This window comes from Quercus robur, chromosome 1 (genome assembly GCF_932294415.1).
Source record: "Quercus robur chromosome 1, dhQueRobu3.1, whole genome shotgun sequence".
NCBI classification, from domain to species: domain Eukaryota; kingdom Viridiplantae; phylum Streptophyta; class Magnoliopsida; order Fagales; family Fagaceae; genus Quercus; species Quercus robur.
The window spans coordinates 17,592,018-17,614,223 of record NC_065534.1 but is presented as its reverse complement, the minus strand read 5'-3'; the positions used below and the strand labels follow the sequence as shown (position 1 = coordinate 17,614,223).

The 22,206-nt window shown below is 34.6% G+C and overlaps 2 protein-coding genes across 2 annotated transcripts; both read left to right on the top strand.

Moving 5' to 3' along the window:
* Positions 1-47: 47 nt before the first annotated feature.
* On the top strand, positions 48-2,331 carry LOC126723795 (pentatricopeptide repeat-containing protein At1g62350). The gene is made up of 2 exons (XM_050427595.1): positions 48-497; positions 1,444-2,331. The coding sequence occupies exons 1-2, from the start codon at positions 132-134 to the stop codon at positions 1,858-1,860; spliced, it is 783 nt and encodes a 260-aa protein (XP_050283552.1). The 5' UTR covers positions 48-131; the 3' UTR covers positions 1,861-2,331.
* Positions 2,332-5,748: 3,417 nt separating this feature from the next.
* Positions 5,749-18,148, top strand: LOC126723787 (protein CLT1, chloroplastic). Its single transcript, XM_050427588.1, has 10 exons — positions 5,749-6,370; positions 11,693-11,838; positions 12,808-12,845; positions 14,066-14,181; positions 15,408-15,507; positions 15,599-15,634; positions 15,996-16,046; positions 16,155-16,278; positions 17,173-17,298; positions 17,728-18,148. The coding sequence occupies exons 1-10, from the start codon at positions 5,865-5,867 to the stop codon at positions 17,892-17,894; spliced, it is 1,410 nt and encodes a 469-aa protein (XP_050283545.1). The 5' UTR covers positions 5,749-5,864; the 3' UTR covers positions 17,895-18,148.
* Positions 18,149-22,206: the final 4,058 nt, after the last annotated feature.

Below are 22,206 nucleotides of genomic sequence, written 5' to 3'. Positions count from 1 at the left end.
ATTAAAACTCAAAATTTATTTATTTACTTATATAAGTTACATTCATTCAATGACCGATAAAGTCGAAAACCAATCCCAGGTTTCCAGAGAGAACAGTGTGAGCATCGAAGTCGAAGTCGAACAAACCTTAAATGCTGCGTCACGCTCGACTTCTCCTAAGAAAACCCTCTTCATCTTCATCCTCTCCTAATTTCCCTAAACAAAGCCCTTTTTTGCTTTCCGAAAACACCTTTTCTAACTCGAAACACATACAACAACAATGGCTATTTCGACATGTTTCCGGGTTGGCCTCGAGCCCGAGTTTATCGATATGGAGAAGAAAGAAGGAGATGGGCAAGGAGGGTCTGATAGTGGCCAAAGAGCTCAAGAGGCTCCGCTCCAACTCGGTCCGACTCGACCGCTTCATTCGCTCCCATGTCTCTCGCTTGCTCAAGTCTGATCTCTTCGCTGTTCTCGCCGAGTTCCAAAGACAAGACCAGGTCTTCCTCTGCATGAAGGTAAGTTTAACAATGGTTCTGTTTGGTTGCCAAGAAAGTTGTGGAATAGAGAATTTTTTTGCTGTTTCAATACTTTTAGTTTCCGATTCGTATTCCATCTATTGCACTACTGGGGGTTGTTTTTATTGGGTCATGTTTTTGTTTGGTTATTGATAAATATGAAATTTTGGAAATTGGGGAAATGGGAAAGTTCAGATTTTTGAAGAATTGTTCTTCTTCTGCTTGATTTTTGAGAAATTGTAGGAAAAGGGAAAATTTAAGAATGGATTCAAAATCTATACCTCTATTAAATTTCAATTTGTCTTCCCAGATATGGAAGAGCATAGCATACTAAGTACTAACTAGTAAGTTCATTTGTTAATTTAAGTGATGACCTTTGACAGATATCTGATTCCTTAGGTTTCATAGTGATATTTGAATGCAGTGTTCATGCCCTTCTGTGTTTATAATAGTAAGATAAATACAGCTGGTTGGTTTCAAAGGCAGTGTGGTTGTATTTGTCAGGTTTTGTAACAACAATTCTTTTGTACTATGCTAATAACAAATGCAGTAACTTAACTAGCATCTTTCATTTCCTGATGGTTTTGTTATCTCTAACTCATAGAATTTGACGTCTCATAGCTTTGTAATTGAGGAATAAGCTTCCCTGCAAGTACACTTTACAATAAGTTATCTAGGATATTTGCTGCATTTTCTAAGCCGCTGAGCTAATTATTTCTATGCACTACAAGTTGCCACAAATCAAAATAACTCATAAGAAAAATTGATTTGAATTGCTAGCTGCTCCTCTCTGTCTCAAGCATTCAGTAGGTCTTAAACATTCATAACATCACCCTTTACCCCATTCTTTTAAGGAGTGGAGGTGGTGCCATTTAGCTAGAACTCATTTATTGTGCCTTTTTTAATGTTTCATTGGTGTGACTATCTTGTAATATATGCTTCTCAGTTATATGATGTGGTGCGAAAAGAAATTTGGTATCGGCCAGACATGTTCTTTTACAGGGACATGCTTATGATGCTCGCAAGGAACAAAAGTGTTGATGAGGCAAAAAGGGTTTGGGAAGACCTGAAGAGAGAAGAAGTTCTCTTTGATCAACATACATTTGGAGATCTTATCAGGGCCTTTTCAGATAGTGGATTGCCCTCAGAGGCAATGGAAATATATGATGAAATGAGACAATCACCTGATCCTCCAATCTCATTACCTTTTCGGGTGATATTGAAAGGGCTCATTCCATACCCAGAGTTAAGAGAGAAGGTGAAAGATGACTTCTTAGAACTTTTTCCTGGTATGGTTGTGTATGACCCACCTGAAGACTTGTTTGAAGATCAAGATTGGCGAAGGGAGAGTGAAGATGATTAGATGGTGCTGCTGCTTATGTGCTCATCATGTTAACTCCACTGGAGACTACTCTTCCTTAGGGAAGGTTGCCATTGGCAATGGCGAGAAGCAATCAGATGCCTGTGATAACTTGGTGCAATTGTTGGTGGTTTATCGTGGTTGATGTGCTCCTCAATGCTGTAAAAGCTCACTCATGGTCTTTCAGAGTGACTTTTCATGGCATGCAGTGATGTGAGGATTGAGGGATGGCCTTTATAGAACTCCTCAGCGCATGAGTTGGTTCATGACTCGTGATGCAATTTTGAGTGACTTGGTTGAAGGTGTATGTTGAATCATATTTCTTTTATATTTCTTATAGCATTTTGTCGTTTTATGTAAAGATAGTGTATGATAAAAGAAATTATAAACGCAGTTAACAAGAAGAAAAAATTCTATTGCGGGAGGAATGCAAATTTAATTGCGCTAGAATAGAAGTTAAAGACTTAAAGAACAGGTTTTTAATTCTCAAGGTAGCTTGGACGCATATAACTATATAAGTCAATATCTAATTTTTGTTTACAGATCTTATGGGCAATATATCATATTCCTAATTCCTATATCGGTTCATTTTTAAAGAGGGAGTTGCATGTTGGAGTTGTCTTAAAAGTAAGGGAGTCGATTCCGTATCTTACTGGCCGGTACGGCCGGTATATACCCTACCGGCAAGCAAACCGGTACATATAACTCCCTGTTTCGTACCGGAAAAAATACTGGCCATACCGGCCAATTTTAGGCAATACTGGCCAGTACCAGCCAATTTCGAGCAGTACCGGGCGTACCGGCCGGTACAGAAAAAAGTTTTTTTATTTTATTTTTTTAAGTTTTGTAATTTTTGAATTTTTGTTAGGGCAGAATGGTAACTTATTTACATTAACTTATTAGTATTATTTGTTTTCTTAGTATGCAATGGTAACTTTTAAGCTTTCTATTTTTTATATTGTGTTTTTTATTTTTTTTTAATTGATACTAAAGTTTAAAACCATGAATAATTAGTTTTGAATTGAGGAAATGTTTTATGGTAAACTTTTATATTTATTATAATACACACACACATACATACATACATATATATATATATATATATATATTTATTTATTTATTTATTTATAAATATAAAAAATAGCGGTAAACTCGAAACGGTATACCTGTATTGACCGGTATCCGAAATATATCGTACCGTTGGCCAAACCGGTATAGCCTCTGGTACGGTATTGACTCCCTTGCTTAAAAGGGTAGAGACGCAGAGTACTCCTTTAGAAATGAAATGGAGGAGAGAATTTATAAAATAAATCCAACCGAATGAAATGGAATATGGTATATTTTCTATAATTTGTTTTGAGAATTTAAATGGAGGTGTCGAGACTCGAAAGTTAAGAAATATATAGTTTTATTATTACCATTCAACTTATAATAATTTTATTCTCTTATTACCATTTCAATCCTTTCTATTAAATTTCTAAATAAGGGAATGAATGAAATATTATTTAAAAAAAATCTCAAACGAATTGTAGTGTAGGGCCTATGCCCAAAAATATAATATTAGGCCTTGGACCTTGGTTGAGGACGTTGGGTGATCTGAGGACAAATAAACAGTAATGAGGATGTCAGACTCAGAGTCTTGTAAGTAAGTTACAAATGAGAAGGACGTGTGTTCAAAGTGTATTTCCTATCGTCCAAAGTGTATATCTTATCATCCAAAGTGACATTCCAGGAAATTCTACTGATAAGGACGTGTGTCACAAAAGTACGAGGGGGATGGGAGCTAAGAAATATCTAAGAGGAAGCTGCTACCACCGCATTGAATGCTCTGTAGCTAACTCTCTGGCCGCATTAATGAAAAAATGATATTTGAACAGTGTTTTTCAGCCTTACAGCTACTCCCAAAGACTTTTGGAGGGTGCTGATGGGATAAGGATCAACCCAAGCAATCTACCATCCATATGGAGGGTAAAGATGAAGAGGGAGAAGTAATATAAATTAGAAGGGAAGCCCTAAGAGAAAGGGATCGAGAAAAGAAAGAAAGAAAGGACTGTAGCCATTAACACTGTTATGTAATCAATTCCAAGTAATATATACATGAATTGATCTTCTCGGACTGTGTCAAGAACGATTTTCTTAAGATAATACCTGTCCACTTTTACTTCACTATGATCTGAATCCATTGTAATTGTTATCTAACTCATTAGAACCTAGTTTTCCAACACATTTTCTACAAATTCATAGTATTGGGCTTTTTGGGTCTAAGTTCATTTATCATTTGGGTTGGAGACTCAAATCTGGTCCTCACATGTAACATTTAGTTTTTTAATTGGAAAAAAAAAATCTAAGAAAGTTAGGAAAAGTACAGGAAAAAATTGTTAGCCTACCAAGTTTGCACTAGAGGCCATATTTATATTTTTAACCAAACCTCAATTAGGGGTTTGTATTTAGCTCACCAACTATAGCCAACCCAGGCTAATCTTTTTGGTGCATCAGGTTGGCCTTTTATAAGTTGATGAATTGGGCTAGATTATAAGTTTATATTGAGGTTTTGGGTTGGGTAGACAAAATTTTCAATCCAAGTAACACAATCCAACCCATTATACTAATATTTTAGATTTGTTGTTTTATTTAATTAAAATTTAAGGATTTAGTTTGAATTTGTTAGTTTAGTTTATTTTGATCTTTAATACTAAATTTGGATGAAATTGAAATATTATGCCCAATTGTATAAATTGTATTTATTTATTGAATGACAAGCTTAAATAAATGATTGAAAATCCTTTTTTTATTAGGACAACCAAATTAGCCCCTAAGCTAATGACCCAAACCAAGTTGATGCTTTTGGGTTGGGTTGATTTTTAGAGTTGGCATGAATTCTATTGAAGATTTCTCAACCCAATGAGAGCGGGTTGGGTTGGAAAATCTCCCGAATCCAACAAACTCGACCAATGCACACTATTGTCCACTGGCGGAGAGAGGGGGAGGGGGGGGGGGGGGGGCAGAACGAGGCCATGGCCCCTTTGGGTTTTGATAAAACCCCCCCTCCTCCTTGTATTTTCTATGAAAAATAAAAAATTTATATTAATTTTTGCACATTAGTCCCCTAAAAAAATAGTCTGGCTTCACCACTGCTATTGTCTAATATGTCCATGAAATGTGTCTTAAATTATAAGGATACTTTGAAGAAAAAAAGGGAAGTCAACGTACATACACAAATTGGTGCTATTGTATATGGCCACACCTCCCATTTTGTTAGAAATATTATGAAGAATGGGCACGGAATACCTCTTGATTTGCCAAGTATACTAAAAAAAATGATTTATAGTAAATTTAATTACGAAACAATATTTTATGTAACGTTGAGGATTAAGACATGACTAATGAAAGGGAAAAAAAAATTTGATGACTTAGAAACATGGATGATTTTGTTATCTTATCTAATGTTAATTAGAGAAACGACAGAGAGATATTAATTAGAATAATATGACCAAAAGAAAGAACAAATTTGACTACTCCTAATGAGTTGTTGATGAGATCATAAGAATTCATAATTAATCTCGACTTAATTGAGATTACAACTCAACACCCATTGTTTTGTTTTGCTTTTGGCAATAGCCCAAAATTATTATAAACTTATATATTATTAAAAAAAATGTTAGGCCACGTCAGCATCATACCAAGCGACCTGTGCAGAATCTCCAACCAGCTGTCAGTCCCTCATTGGTTTCAAACAAAAACAGTCCCTTCGTTGACAAAACGTGCACAAAATTCCAGCCAATAATCATAAGTACACGTGGCAACACAGTTTAGATTTGGCCGTATCTGATTGCCACACAACCCCAAAAAAAAAAAAAAACTCATTATAAACAGAACCCATCCAACACGAAAGAAAAAAAATTACTGAGACAGCGAAGTGTCTCAAAAACTCACCTATTTTTCTCTCTCACTCTGAAAAAGATTTGAATCTTTTGTTTTGGCTTTTTGCATAATTGAAAATAAAAATCATGACGTCATATTGTCACCGGATAACCGCCGGGGCGGGCGTGTCGAACCGACCAATTCGGCTGAGCAGGATGACGACGTCATCGTCACGGACGGTTGAGATTTCGCGGCTCCCTCAGAATTATTGCTCGAATCATCATTTGAGATCGAGGAAGATTATTAGAGCGGCGGCGGTGGTGGAGGCGGTGGGACCGTGCGGCGATGGGGAGGATAAGGCTGCGGCTGCGGCGGCGGGGCCGTGCTCGTACGCGGTGGAGAATTTGTCGTCGTTGACGAGGGAGGAGGAGGAGAAGAGCGAGAGCGATCAGGATCGGACTGCGGAAATAGAATCAGAAGAAGAGAATGAGGAGAAGAGGAATAAGAGAATGGATCAGAGTAAGAAGGTGAAGGTGGTGGTGGCAGCGGCGGTGACGGTGGTGATGGGAGTAGGGAATCGGGTGTTGTATAAACTGGCCTTGGTTCCGTTGAAGCACTACCCGTTTTTTCTCGCTCAGCTCGCCACTTTCGGGTACTTCTTTTCTTTTCTTTCTTTACTATCTTTTTTTTTTTTTTTACTACTTTCGAAGCTCATTTTGGAATTTTACTAGTTTGGAACCTCGAGTGAAAATCAATGCGTAATAACTCATTAAAATTTTCAATCTAGACTAGTACTTCATTTTAATTTTTTAATTAAGACCCAAAAAAAAAAAAAAAAATCATGATCGTTGGATTAAACGGTTGTGGCGGGAGATTTAGATCGGACTAAGTACTAGCACATTCCATGGCATATTATTTCGTTTATTTTATTTTATTTAATTTTTGGGGTTAGAATATTTAAAAAGTTTTTGGAAACTGGGTCTCATATTCCAGTTATGATTATTATGCATGGATGTAATAAGTTAAAAATGAATTAGATAATTATTGCTTGTTATTATTTTCATACATGTCATAAGTTAAGAAAACTTTTGTGTATATATAAATATTAATAATTGGGTTTGACTAACCTATGCCCTTAGGTTTATTGGTTTTATTATATATAATTTTAGACTTGGGGGGTTGTGCTTTTATGTTCAAGTATAGATTGATTTCTTTCTCAAAAAAAAAAAAAGAAGCTTATATAATATTAAATACATTGTAATTTTATTATTATTTATGTTTTGTTTGTGGAAAATACTATTGACTTCATTATATTAAAGAGACAACAAAGTTTTGTACACAACCTGTCACAAACAAACCCACACAGCCAGAATTGAAATAGACAAATATTGATTCATCTATAGGTGGATTTAAAAGGAAAAGATTTTTATGCTACCGGTAGTAGGAATTTTTATACAACCATCTACACATAGCAATATTTAAAAATGAGTCATATGATTTACAAGGGTTTTTTTTTTTTTTTTTTTTTTTTTAACTTGTCACGTGGGTACGGTGGGTTTGATAAAAATTCTTTGCATAAAAAAGTAACTCTTTCAATAAAAAGTAAAAAGCTTTAAAGTTCCTATAAAAAAAAAAAAAAAAAAGCTTTAAAGTACTGTGATTGATTTGTGACCATTTGTGTCAGAGTGTTCGCACATCTATTATTTTTTTACTAAAAGAATATTGCAGCCGCACTTGCCATTTGGTTCATAAAATATTTCTTACTACTATTATAAGTTATAACTAATAAACTTTTTGCTTCACTCATTCTTTAATTTGTTCTTACAAAAAAAAAAAAAAGATGCCATTTGAGGCTAGCACATTGCTACTTCTTTAATTTATTAATAATTAAGAGCATTAGTATTGGTAGTACTAAAAAGTCATATTGTTATTTTTGACACCACAAATACTAAAAAACATGCTGCAAGGAAATGCCCAAAAAATTAGTTGTTGAGCTATAGTACACTGTGGCTAAGATGGTAAAAAAATATATATATATTTTATTGTGTTAATGGTGGTGGTTGTTGTTGTTGTTTATTTATTATAATAAATATATTATTTTAAATGATAAAATAAAACTACTAACATGATATTGGATGTTTTGTAAAATAATATAATAAAATAGTTTTTTATGACGTGAAATTGTTAAATTTTTGGCACCATCATTGCTCTTACTACACGGCACATTTGCTTATGATGTTTTTATTCTCACCCGCCACCTTATAGCATACTGTATATATAGCATATCGTACGCCTAAAGTAAAATTTTTTTTTTTATTTAATTTAATCTTTTGAAGCCACGCACCTAAATGCCAAAGGATTTGTTATCTTGTATAACATGCATAAAATCCTATAAGCACAAAATCCACTCCATGTGAGAGACGATTTTGTATATAATTATTACACTACCACTACCACTACCACTTTCACCTAAGGTTAACTGTTGTTTTATATCACCGTTATACATTTAACGATACTTACATGGATGGGTTCCTTAAGTATAGAATTTACTTCTATGCGAGAGATGATGTTATATATAACTGTTACAATGTTCTAAATTCTCACCTTATATTACGATTTTTATTTGAAGTTTTATAATGTGATATATGAACTAAATAAAATTTTTTTTTTTTTTCCTGATGGGCAATAAAATGTTTTTAAAATCAAGTGAATCAGACAAATATTAAAATTTGGCCTTTTTCTTCTTCGTGTTATTATTTTTCATGTGACCACAGCCTTGGATTCAAAGTTGCCATCATCCCCGACGGCCAAAGTTTAAAATCCATGCTTTGCACGCTACATTTCTTTTTTCGAATTTCCATTTGTCTTTTGCCGTGGGCTGCCGTGCCCAATTTCCCGACTCCAACCCCAATTTTAAACTCCACGCTTTACAAGCTGCATTGCCATATGCTTTGAAGCTATATATTGATGAAAGACCAAAGTGATGTCTATCAAAAAGCATAACCTTTGAATTTGGTTTGATGTGACACTCCAAATGCAATGAATGACATTTTAATTTGGTGAACGTATCGGAGGAGTTATGTACTTGCGTGTTTTGTAGACATCACTTTGGTCAATGGGAGTTGTGGTGTGAAGGAGATATTTTTGCTCATCATATCGATAATATTATATAATATTAGTAAGAATTAATTAGAAAAATATTAGACAAAAAAGTTAAAAAATACTAGTATTGTAACTATTGCTTATTAATTAAAATAATTCTGTTAGTGTTAATTTTTATTAGTAGATTCCAATAGTTACCTATAAAAAATTACTAGTAGATGTAAATATTTTCAATAATTTGATGTATATATAAACTTATTTCACATGTATTAGTACAAATGGGTAGTAGATACCTGGCTATGGCTTTAAAAAAGCTTCCATTATTGTCATGGTATATACGGAAACATAGAAAAGGTTGAAAGGTTCAACAATTGAGAAAAAGAAAAAAAAAAGAATTATATTAAAAGGTTCAACTCTTTTTGTTGTCCTATTTGGCACAAAAAGAAAAAACAAGAAAAAAAGAAAAGAAAAGAACATTTGAGAAAAAAAGTCTGAAAAAGAAAGACGCAGCGACCGCGAAGTGTTAAAGTCCAAATTTAGTGGTGGGCCCAACTTCAATAGAAACCATAGATCCATGGTGAGACATGGTGGGCCTAAATTTTGAAAAAAGAGTCTAACGTCGTAATGTCAAAAGCCCACATAAAAGGGTGGTGGGGGACTAGGGTGAGATGTGATATAATGACCTGCGGTTACTTTCTGCCTTTAGATTTTGATGGTTACCATAGTTTCCTGGTGGGCCACGTGGAAAATTCCAATAATAGAATCTGCCACGTGTTTCTCTATTCCTTTTCAGCTGAGTCAGACCCTTGTGTTTTTGGCTTTTGCTGCGGTCCGGCGAAAAAGAGTCACATTCAATTTTGGCCAATTTGCATAATACCCTCCTGAGATTCTACAAATTACAATTAAAGTCCTTATTCTTTTGGTGCTTCCCCATTAGTTTTCTAGAAGAGTGATGTTAGTCAAGGGTGTCAATTCTAGTTAGCGTGTCGGGATCATATCGTGTCGAGATAGGGGTATTCGACTAAATGGTTTAACCCTAATCTGACCCATTTAATAATCGTGTAATGATCCTTCAATCCTAACCCAACCTGTTAATAAGGCGGGTTGACCTTACCCAACCCATTTCACACACTTGATAAACGAGTCGTGTTCAATTGACACGAATGTAACACAACCCATTTCAACCTGCATAATATTTAATATAACATCCCTCTAGAAATAAATTTTTTTTACATCCCAAAAGCAGTGCATATATTTCAAGTTTTCAATCCACATTCAAAATAATATAGTTCAACAAAAATATAATATTCATATAAAAATAAGTTCTTTACACTCTAAAAGAAGTGCATATACTTCAACTCAAATTCAAAATAACATAGTTTAACAAAAATAACATAGTTCAACAAAAATATAATATCTTTGGAACTCACCAAATGCTAAGTATCAATATTGAAAGAATTGGAGCAAACAGTAGACTAATCCTGACTATGACTACGATTATTATCCAGAGAGAGAGAAAGAGCAATAACCGGTTTGAGACTTTGAGTTTGAGAATTGGGCATGAGACTATAAGATAGTAGAGTGACTAGCTGGAAAAAAGAAAAAAAGAAAAAAAAAAAGAAGAAGATATTTATAATAAGGTTTAGAGATTTAAGGTTTTTAGGGTTTAGAGATCTAGGGTTTGTAAATTTTCAATTTTTAATTATATCCCTTGTAAGTTTTTGTAATTACTTACTTTTCTTTTTAAATTTAAAATATGTGTTGGATATAAAAGGTATTTGATAAATCTAAAATAAAATGAATATTTATTTGTTATATGAGTTAAACAGGTTGTGTTAAGTGGGTCATTTTTGGTTGACACAAATAAATTGGTATGTCAAACGTGTCTATTGTGATTTATGCGGGTTGATCCGCTTATGACATGTTTCTTATCATGTTAAGTGGGTCATTTCGGGTTGACAAAAATAAATTGGCGTGTCAAACGTGTCTATTACGGGTTATGTGGATTGACCCACTTATGACACATTTTTTATCGTATTGCTTTCAAGTCGACCCGTTTATGACCAAAACCTATTAGGACACAACCCTAACCCGCAAAAACCCATATCGGGTTCGTGTTGTGTTCGTGGGTTGGGTCGAACATTGACACCCCTAATGTTAATTAGGATATTGACAAATTTTACTCAAATAAGCTTTACAAATTTAGGTATTATAATAAAAAGGAATAAAAGAAGAAGAGTAATTTAGAACATTCAAAATATATATGTATATTTATATTTGGTTGAAATTCACCAATTATATTCATTGTTACGTTAGTTTGTAAATCTTATGTGGCAAAATTTGTAGCAATTTTAGTGTTTTTTTCTCTCAATAATAATTAATGACATATACAATGTCAAAAAAGCAGCTTTTTTATTTTCCTATAAAAGTTTCCTAAAATAGTTTACTAATTAGTAGTAAAAATATAAATAAAAATAGGAATAAAAATTATATGAGAAAGAAAAAAAAAGGAAAATTGTCAATAATTGGTCTTTAAAGTTTGAAATACATATACATATATATATGGTGGTTCAGTGGTTGTGCTTTTTATATTTATACATTGTAATTAATCTTGCTTTGATCTTTGTTTGTGGTGACATAAGTCCCTTCCTACACCTTTGAATTCTTCTTTACTCTGATTTCTTATAAATTGATCCTGACTCCTTGTTTACTATAACTGTTTTATGTAATTAATTAAGGTTAGTTTTTTTATTTTTATTTTTATTTTTTAATTATTATATGTAATTAATGGAATTACTCTGAGGAAGGATTAAATACTTTGCCTTCACTACTATGGACTAAGTTGTGTTTTACTGTAAATTTTGTTTTTCAGATATGTAATTGTATACTTCTCCATATTGTATCTCCGATACCATGCTGGCATTGTTACAGATGAGATGCTTTCCTTGCCAAAGGCTCCATTCCTTGCTGTTGGTCTCTTGGAAGCCCTTGGTGCTGCTACTGGAATGGCAGCTGGAGGTAATGCCCATTTCATTATGCTTTTATTTGCTTCATGGGATTATATCTACGGACATTCTTGGTTGCTAAATTCTAAATGTTTTGCTCTATATGACCTTATAGTACTTCTGTCTTTCCATCAAACATTCTGGTTGCTTGAGAATTAGAAATTCAAAAAAGAAAAACACATCCTGGTTAGTTATTTGATAAATCCTGCACGTCAAGAAGCCATTACCATACTCGACAGGAATACCAAAGAAAGGCTAGATAAGATGGGTAGATCATAGCAGCTATGTAAGGCTCTTTTTTGCGCAAGGCCAAGTGTTGTAACCAAAAAGTCTGTCAAGGGGAGGGCCATAGCAAAGCACCTTGCTCAACATCCTATTAAGAAGGAACAGGAGTTTAAGGATTCTTTTATATGAGAGGTTGTTGTCACCGTAGAAGAGGGCAGGACAAGGGAATTTTTACTTTGACCGTGCACAATGTTCTATCAAATTTACCCAACTTTGGGAGTTCAACATAGTAGGTGAAGAAACAACTGCTCTGGTGTAGGCTTTGAAAATTAATTTACTCCAAATTTCCTATATTCATATATTATCCATTGCTTGAAGATCTTATAGATGGATTTTTTTCATTGTCAGTTAAGCATCAGTCCATGCACATTGCATTTGTCTTAACATTTAAATTTCTATTTATTTGCTGATTGCATAATGAAATCCTTATCTACTGCTGAATCGGGGGGCCTCATTTTTGTGGGCTTGTGGTTCTCTCTATAGTGCTTCTTGTTCATTTAGTTTTCTTATATTTTACTTTTTGTTTAAGTACTTATGATAGGGATTCAATTCAAAGGATGCATGTAAATTTATCTTCGTCAGCTATCTATTACTTCTTGGTTTTTGCTAAGATAATCGAGTTGTGTTATGCTTTTATTCCACATACAATAGTCATTAAAATATCATATATTTTATTTCTTGTCCTTCCTTGGATCAGCAATTCTTTCTGGAGCATCAATCCCAATTTTGTCTCAGGTAAGAGGCACTAATGATAACTTTCTTAATTTTGTTTTATATATTTTTTGACAAGTAAATTTTTTATTCAAGTAGAAGAAATAATTCATGCACACATGACACACCGTATATATAATAATTATTAAATATATTGATGAATTTCTGTGAGTTCTCTAGTCGTAGTGTTGTGTTAAAACGCATTGTTTTGAATCTGAATGGCTAAAGCTTGCACTTTGTGGTTTAACAAGTGATCCAGCCGGATGGATTGCATGACAGAAATATAATTGATCATTTTGTGTCTCTAATAGGGACAATATATACGTGGAAAAGAAAAATGTAAGTAAAAATTTATACTTTAAAATTACTTTAATGTATATAGGTGAATACAAGCACTAATATAGTGCATACCATATATGTTTAATAGTTTTTATATGCTACCAGGTTGCATAATTAATCATTCAGCAGTTCAGGAATCCAGTATCCACTGAATTCTGGTGGCGAAGTTTTTCTCTGGAATACCCAGTTGGGTTGTTCTGTGTTTTAAAGCACTACATAAAAATAATATTAAATAATTATATATAATAATTAAATATATATTGATGAATTGCTGTGAGTTCTCTAGTCATAGTGTTGTGTTAAAACACATTGTTTTGAATCTGAATGGCTAAAGCTTGCACTTTGTGGTTTAACAAGTGACCCAGCTAGATGGATTGCATGACAGAAGTATAATTGATCATTTTGTGTCTCTAATAGGGACAATATATACGTGGAAAAAAATGGAAGTAAAAATTTATACTTTAAAATTACTTTAATGTATATAAGTGAATACATTCACTAATATAGTGCATACCATATATGTTTAATAGTTTTTATGTGCTACCAGGTTGCATAATTAATCATTCAGCAGTTCAGGAACCCAGTATCCACTGAATTCTGGTGGCGAAGTTTTTCTCTGGAATACCCAGTTGGGTTGTTCTGTGTTTTGAAGCACTACATAAAAATAATATAAAGAATAGTGATGATGGGCACAAGCGTAGTGTAACTGAAAATTTATCTGGAGTGGATTGGCTCAAAATGTAGAATGCGATAACGCTTTTGCTCTGGTTCCATATTTATTTATGCAAAATCTAGTATTCATATTCCCAATAGCTCATGCAGGCTTGAGACCAACCAACAATGTTTCCTTTTCAAAAGGTAGCTCTGAACTTGAATAATCAAAATGATCCTGAATTATTTTGCAGACCTTTCTTGTGTGGCAAATTATTCTGTCAACCGTTTTTCTTGGAAGGAGATATAAAGTCAACCAACTACTTGGATGCTTTCTTGTAGCCATTGGTGTAATCATAACAGTGGCAAGGTAAGCCATATATATATATCTTCAATTAAGATTATTGTCTCATGTTGATGCTCATCTATTAGCTATTGATGATCATAAAGTTTGAGAGTATAGGTTTAAGAAAAAATACCTTGAGGCAGTAATATAAAGTGGGCAAGCTCTCAAGTTTATTGTCTGTCTCATTCATGATTCATGGGATTGTAATCTAATAACATGCAACACATCTTAGGTCCTATTGGACCAAGATATGGGTGAGATATGCTGAGAGACTATGGTATAAAGAGTTTCAGACTCTAAAACTGGTTAGCATTTTTAATAACAATGGTTCTACATCTTCATCTATTGATGCAGGTTGAAACTAAAACTCGATGCAGGACGGAAATTGAAGTACAAAACAATAAAATTAACATAAGAGTTAGCACCTAAGGTTGCCAGGAGACAGAACCAAGCGAGATAGAAAATGTAGGAGTAAGCATCAAGTAGGAGAGAACAAATATAGGAGTCAGCACCCAAGGTTGGCTGGAGTTAGACAATTGGAAAACTCCAAGAGAAACATTATTAATCAATGTTGTTATCCATCATCTTTATAGGAGTACAATATTGTGCTTATATAGGCTACCTAGGACTAAAAGCTAAGTTTAACTCTAATTGACTTAGGAAACCTTATGATAAATGTCTTGGAAAATCCCAATTATAATTACAAAAATAACCTGGACTTTAGGAAATCATATAAAGTACTAATTACCTAATTAACTTCTAAAGACCTAAAATAAAATATAATCAACAAGTAAAAAGATAATTGACTCCAAAAATTAAATAAAAATAAATTAGAATATAGTTTCCTTCACGGTTCCCACATCATCTTTGCCATTGGATCAGATGATTGAAACATTTTCTAAGTAATTTTTCTTAACTCCTTTCAAAAGTTTGAAATGAACTGAAGCAAAGGGCTGGTTGTGTCTTATTAATAATTCCATTGCCCTTATTACAGTAAATCCTTTATTGGTGAATGGTGACTAAGAAGAAATCTTAGGAAGAATGCTTAACCAGATAAACTAAATTAGAATCCAACTTGTAAATTAATGGACATTTTTACTAATTTCAAGTATACTACATATGGTAATCTTTAGAATCTTTACAAAGTAAAGTAGTAAACCCCAAACCAAAATCCATTTGCTCATAATAATTGTTATTACAAATGTCTTACAATTTTACTTTTTGATTGCTTGACTCTGTTTACTTCTCAGTGGATCTAGTGCTGGACATTCATTGAAGGAAGCTGGTATATTTTGGAGTGTTTTGATGGTAGTTTCATTTTTATTTCAAGCGGCTGATACGGTGCTCAAGGTTGTTGGCTTTTCTGACTGATTATTGATTTTTCCCAGTTTTCATCCTTGTATTGTTCTGCAGTAACAGGCAACATTTTTATCATTTGTAGGAAGTAATCTTTTCAGATGCTGCCCAACGTCTAAAGGTCTGTATGGTGGGCTCTTTTAATCTTATATGTTTCTAGATTGAAAGTATTTCTCATTTCCAACTTTTATATCATTTTGAACCATCATCAAATGATGACAACATATCGAAGGGGTCAAATATATTGCATGACCAAAATTAACCTTACACAGTCAAGGAAATATGAGATGACTTTTCAATTTCTCAGTTAAACAGAAATGATTTTTTATTTTTATTTTTTTTCTCATGCAAGATTCAGAAGCTACCCAATTGTATGCATGTTGGTGATGTTGTAATTTTAAACTTTCCAATATGTTTGTAATTATTAGTTATTTCTCTAAAATTTTAGTTATGTTGATACAATTCCATTTTTCCTGTTATAGGGAGGTTCAGTAGACCTATTTGTTGTAAATTCCTATGGATCTGCCTTCCAAGTAGGTATCTTATGGTCATATGGGATCATTATCTCTCTTTTTTTAAAACTATTTTCATTGTCATAACTAAATGGTAGCCTAAGGTGCTTGGATCTATGTTTAGTGCAGGCCTTCTTTATCTGCCTTCTTTTACCTTTTCTGTCAAAATTATGGGGTATTCCATTTAGTCAACTGCCAAATTATCTTAAAGACGGTGCTGCTTGCTTTCTGAACATTGGAACTTTGTCAAGTGGTAAGCTACATTTTGTTTGCAAAATTATCTTCCTAAATCTATTAGCAAGCAAAAGAAGGCAGATAAATACACCTCATTCAACACTATCAATACACTCCCTCTCTTGACATCTGTTAAGGAATTAAACAAGATTGATATCTCAAAGCCAAACTAATGCAATATAGAACCTGAGTTAATTTTGACAAAGAAAATAAGGTTTATTCAGTGGATCATGCTTTTACTGGGTATGGGAGAGGTTCTTGGTAGGCAGCCTTACTCCCAAGTTTTGGAGAGGTTGATTCCTGGACTCAAACTCATGAACCATTTCTTGGGAAGGGTACTTGCCACCACCAAGGTCTGATCTCTCTCTCTCTCTCTCTCTCTCTTCCCTAGAGTGAAACTTCACCTTTATAAAGATGGAAATCTTATAGAAGCTCTTTTAAACATCAAACCTTGGTGTTCGCTGAGTTGAATCGGAAATTTCTGCTAGACTATTAGGCTTTTAAAGATATGGGGTGGAGCCCTGCTTGTAGCAACATTGCCAATTATGTCTTCTGTACCTCATAAAATAATTTAATTAACATTTCTATTAAAACTAACGTATATAATATGTCAAAGAAGAGTAGGGAAATTTGAGAATAATACATAGATTTGCCTTTACAAATGCTTGCTATTTCAATTGTAATTTGAATGCACAAGCATAGGGAAATTTGATAATTATACATAGATTTGCATTTGCGGCCAGAAGGGTTGTAATCCTCTGGGTTTCAGTTATGGTTTCACCAAGATAAATAAATTAAATTGAATCAAGTTGTGTTCCTTTTATTTCACCTGCTACAGTTATCTTTCTGCTATGATGGAATTTCATTTTAAATGAAGTGATTCATTCAGTTACGTTCAAATTTCTGGCTGCAGGATGTGATGGTGCTCCACTGCTACCTTTACTGTTTATTGTTGTCAACATGGGTTTCAACATATCATTGCTCTATCTGCTCAAGATCTCTTCTGCTGTAGTTTCTAGCCTTGCTTCCACATTTTCAGGTATGCCATTTGTTTTGTCAATGCAAGTCTTGTACAAGGTCAGTAAGCTCAACAGTAATTGCTCCAGAGGGTGCATTATCTGAGACCACTAATGTAGCATGGTAAAAACAAGAATTAGACGCAAATGCATTAGTTATCTCAAAGTCATCTGGGAGTCATAAAGCATTAGTTAGTGATTTATAGTTGCATTAAGTACACTCCATAGCAAATATCCCTGAGGACCCTCTTGACTTGAGCAATATTCCCACTTTTCCCTTCTCTAGAATTGGCCAAGCTTAGACAGAAGTCAATTTCAAACCCAAATCCTCACAAATATCGAAGTTCTGTTTCACAAGGAATGTTTGCTTGTGAAACACTGAACATATTGTACTCAATGAATAATTTTAATTAATATGTTGGCCTCATCTCGGTTTTTATTTTTTATGGCAGTGCCAATATCTGTTTATGTGTTCACGTTGCCGCTACCCTACCTTGGTGTTGCATCATCCCTTCCTACAGGCTTTGTTGCAGGAGCCATAATTCTCGTTATGGGCTTGCTCATCTATTCTTGGACACCATCAGTTCCCACTAGCGCCTCGCCATCACTTCCCAATTAGATTATGATCATTATTACTACAGCCATTGTTGCTCATAAGTGCAACAGGAAAAAATTGAGGAAGAGGAAGACAAATTCTATTTGTAATTGTAATTTTGTTGCATGGAAATGAAAATTTGCATTTTGGGGTTTTCTTTTTTTTGGTGAAAGTAGGTAGGGGGTTGAGAATTTGGTGTAATTTTAATGCCAACAAAAGAGCAAAGAAGAGTGAACCATAACGGTTGGATAATTGAGAAAATATTGCGTTGTGCACCATTTTTTTTTTTTTTTTTTTCTATTATTATATATTTTAAGTGGGGGAAGGGGATCGAACTTTGGTGTTTTTCGTTAGAAACACTATGAAATACAAGTTAATCTAAATAATGAAAATAGAATAAGGTGGTGGTGCAATAAATCAGACAATCATACTATTGCGGATTTGAGAGATAGTGTAGTGATTCCAACAACTCCTGTGGTGTTTGGGTATTAGGGTTCAAATCCCACCTGCCTCTCTCCTATTACCTCGCCAAAAAAAGACAACCATACCATTAACATTTTTGTAATATTGACAATTACCATTTACTTTTACCTAGAAAATGTTTAAAATATTAATTTTGTGAAGGAGCCATCTTGATCTGCCTATATCCTGAGAAACCGTCCACGAAGGACATTAAAGCACTACCAGCGGTGTTATCCACTAAGACATCTATGTGAGGCAAAGGGAAGTTGTCCTTAGGACAAATCTTGTTTAGATCTCTAAAATCCATACACATTCTCACTTTCCCATCCTTCTTGGGTACATGCACTACATTGCCTATCCATTCGGCTTGGTGCACAGGTTTGATGAACCCTACTTTCAACTATTTTGTGACTTCCTCTTTGATCTTAAGAAGCCATTCAGTTCTCATACTTCTCAATTTCTGCTTGACGGGCACCATGTGAGAATGAGTATCAATGTGATGTTGTGCTATCTCGAGATCAATGCCAAGCATATCTTCATAAGACCATGCAAACACTTCTTGGAATTCTATGAGAAATTTTTTGAGATCTCTTCTTTCTTGTTGATTTAGGGTTGAGCCAATTTTAATTAAGCGTAGATTCTCATTATTGCCAAAATTAATAGTTTCAAGAATTGGTTCTATAAGTTCAATTTTCTTTTCCAATTGTTTATTTATTTCATTTTCAAATTCATTGGAATATTTAAGTGTAGAATTTCAATACTATGGGACACATCAAAATAAGTCAAATTAGATTTCATCTTATTAAAAATGTTGAAAAGTACATTGGAACTTGCATTACAAAATATCTTTTTCATGCTATTAGAAAACCCAACCCAAGTCCAATTGCTAAGTTGCCCATCAATAGGCAGGATGAAAGCAGAAGGATCACTTGGCTTCTCGGTGGTGATGGCGAGCACGTTCCCCTCCACTTTTAGCATAGTTCCCATTGCTTCAGTGTCCATGTAGTCCATCCAGTCGACCTCTCCTTGAACTTCCTTGATTATCATAGTAGACTTCTCCTTGAAAGTGAGCTTCTCTTTAAAGAATATCTCCCAGTTGAGATTCACTTTCCCATCCTTATCTACCCAAAGCTCGGGAAAGCCACAGAAAGGAAAGTCGCCTCCTTCCTTTACAAAGTTCCAATTGAGTCTAACGGGTTTTGATCCTTCCTCCACATTCCTACTAGGATGATCCTTCTTCAAAAAGGATGGTTTCTAATGCTTCCCACTCCTAGTGATATTTGCCACATTGTCATTTGGGACCCTTTTCTTCAATTCAGACATTCCTTTGGGAAGTATCCCCCATACGGCTATAGCACTCTTCAAATTCTCATCTTCTTCATCTCATATTTCTTGGACTTCCACTGTGTTGACCTTTACACTCTTTATCAATTTCGAACAATCCTAATCGATTTCTTCCACTTGCACCCATTTTTGATATGGGGGAGGAGCTCAGTGGTATCGGGTAAAGGATTCTTCCTAATGTTAGGCTTGGTGATGATATTTGGGTTTGGGAGACTCCCATTGTTTATCAAATCTTGTATCTCATGTTTAAGGCGAAAACAATTGTCGGTCTTATGACCAAATTTCTTATGTAAGTGTCAATATTCAATGAGGTTCCAAGTAGGAGGCACAGGACTAGGCATTGGAATGGGATCTAAGGGTTTAAGAAATCCTTTAGAAGTTAGGTCCTCATATGACTGGCAAGGGTCATTCCTAGGTTGGAAAACTCTTGGTGGGCTTTTTTTGTGAAGCTTGGATAGACTAGAGGTATGATGGCACTTACGTTTACGAGATTGGGTGCTTCAGAGGTGGTTGCTCCTCCCCTATATGTCTTCTTGATTGGAGGCCTGTTCTCCCCTTTCTCTAATTGCCCATTGTTGATGGCATCCTCAATCCTAGTCCCACAATCACACAATTCTCTAAAAGAACTAATAGATGATGACAATAGCCTAATATTGTATGCTGGAAGCAAATTCTTAATGATTATGTTGATTTGGTCCTTCTCATTTGGCCTATTAACCATCTTGGATGCTTTCCCTTTCCACCTTGTCATGTAATCGGAGAAAATCTCAGCAACTCCTTGCTTAGTGGTCTCCAAATCCCTTAAAGTTACATCAATCACAATATTGAAAATGAATTGTTCCACAAACAATTCTACTAGCTTATTCCATACCATAGTTTTGCTTGGATCCAAGCTATAGTACCATCTTGATGCACCTCCCGTGAGTGAGAGAGGGAATGCATGCAAAGTTTGTTTCTTATCTAACCCTTTCATTTCAGCAATGCTTATGTATAAACTAACACGTTGCTTAGGATCTCTAGTCCCATCAAACTTTTCCACATTAGAAATCTTGAACTTGGAAGGCAATGCAATAGGAGCCTTGGAACTCAATCCACCCATGTTGTAGAGACAATCATCCATCCCTTGAGCCTTGCGGAATGCTAGTTGCATCTTCTCCATTTTCTCCTTTATAGCCATAGTATTTGCGGTGAGTTTCTCAAATTGCTTGTTCCTTTCATAATTAGCCTTATATTTTTTTGTCCCATTCTTCCTTTTCCTCTTCATCATGTATCTCCACATGTACGGGTTTCTTTATTTTGCTTTCTTCTAGCTTGGAGAGGTGGCCTCCCATTTTCTTGAGAGCTTCAACTTGATCTTCTATAGCCTTGTATATCTTTTGTGTAATTGGAGCAGCCATTTCTTTCCAAGGTATTTCTTCTTGAAGTATCTTTTCTTGAGGTGTGAGTTCGACCTTAATCAAGCATCTTCTGTTACTTTCTCGAACCCAAGTTGAAGTGGGGATGTGCTTACTTGATCTTGGTGGTGTAGTGGTGCTTGAAAAGAAGTCCCATTTTTATTAAGCCCATGTCCCAATTGAAAGCTTATTTTATTTAGATTTTCTTAGAAAGTCTTTAAGTCCATTTTAAGGAAGGCCTAATTACAAAATCACTTCCTTTCCCCTCATGAACCTTGCCCCTTGTTTCTATGGGCTTGGCCCGTTTACAATAAAGTTCTTATCTTACTCTCATGGGCTTCCATTAGAATGTGCTTAGAGATTTTCAACCATTTGTCTCAAATATGGGCCAACAATGCATTCATCACCTTTGGGCTCTTCTTTTCTTATATTTGTTGTCAATTTTTTTGAAGTAGCCTTCCAGCTAGAATATATTGTGGCCTTCCTCTCAAGGCCCATGGATCTCTCATCATTTTGGGTCTTGGCATGCAACAAAGAGGCCTAGGATTAGGGAGATTCATATTGCCTTTGTAGGATGTTGGATGCTAGGTCCATAGTATATTTGTTACCTTAGGTCCAATGTTCTCCTTTTCAAGAGGCCATTGATTTTGGGCTTATGATAGCAACTAGGCTATGGTTCTATGAACCTTCCAAGTTAAGATATACCTTCAGACTTTTGGGTAAGCCTTTTATATGTGAGAACTTCTTTTCTTTTCATCCCAATATCTTAGGGCATGCCATAAATTTTGGGTCATCCTTTCAAATTTTTACATCTTTTATTTGTCCTTTAGAATTAGGTGAACACAAGATATATGGTTGAACAAACAAAAGATATAAAGGGTACCCTCTTTTGATAGGATCTAAGATCTCTCTAAGTATGGGTAAGCTCCTTAAAGCTAAAGAGATAGATCAATAGGTCACTCACAACTAGGTGGGCCATGATTCCAACCTTAGGCCTAAAGGGACCGTAATGTATTGGTGGCAAACCATTAATGTACTTAAAGCCCATTATAGGTGATGGCACAAATTGTGAGTTGGTGAGATGAACTTCAGAAGATTTTGGCCCAAATGGAGACTCTACCTTCCCACTCATCACT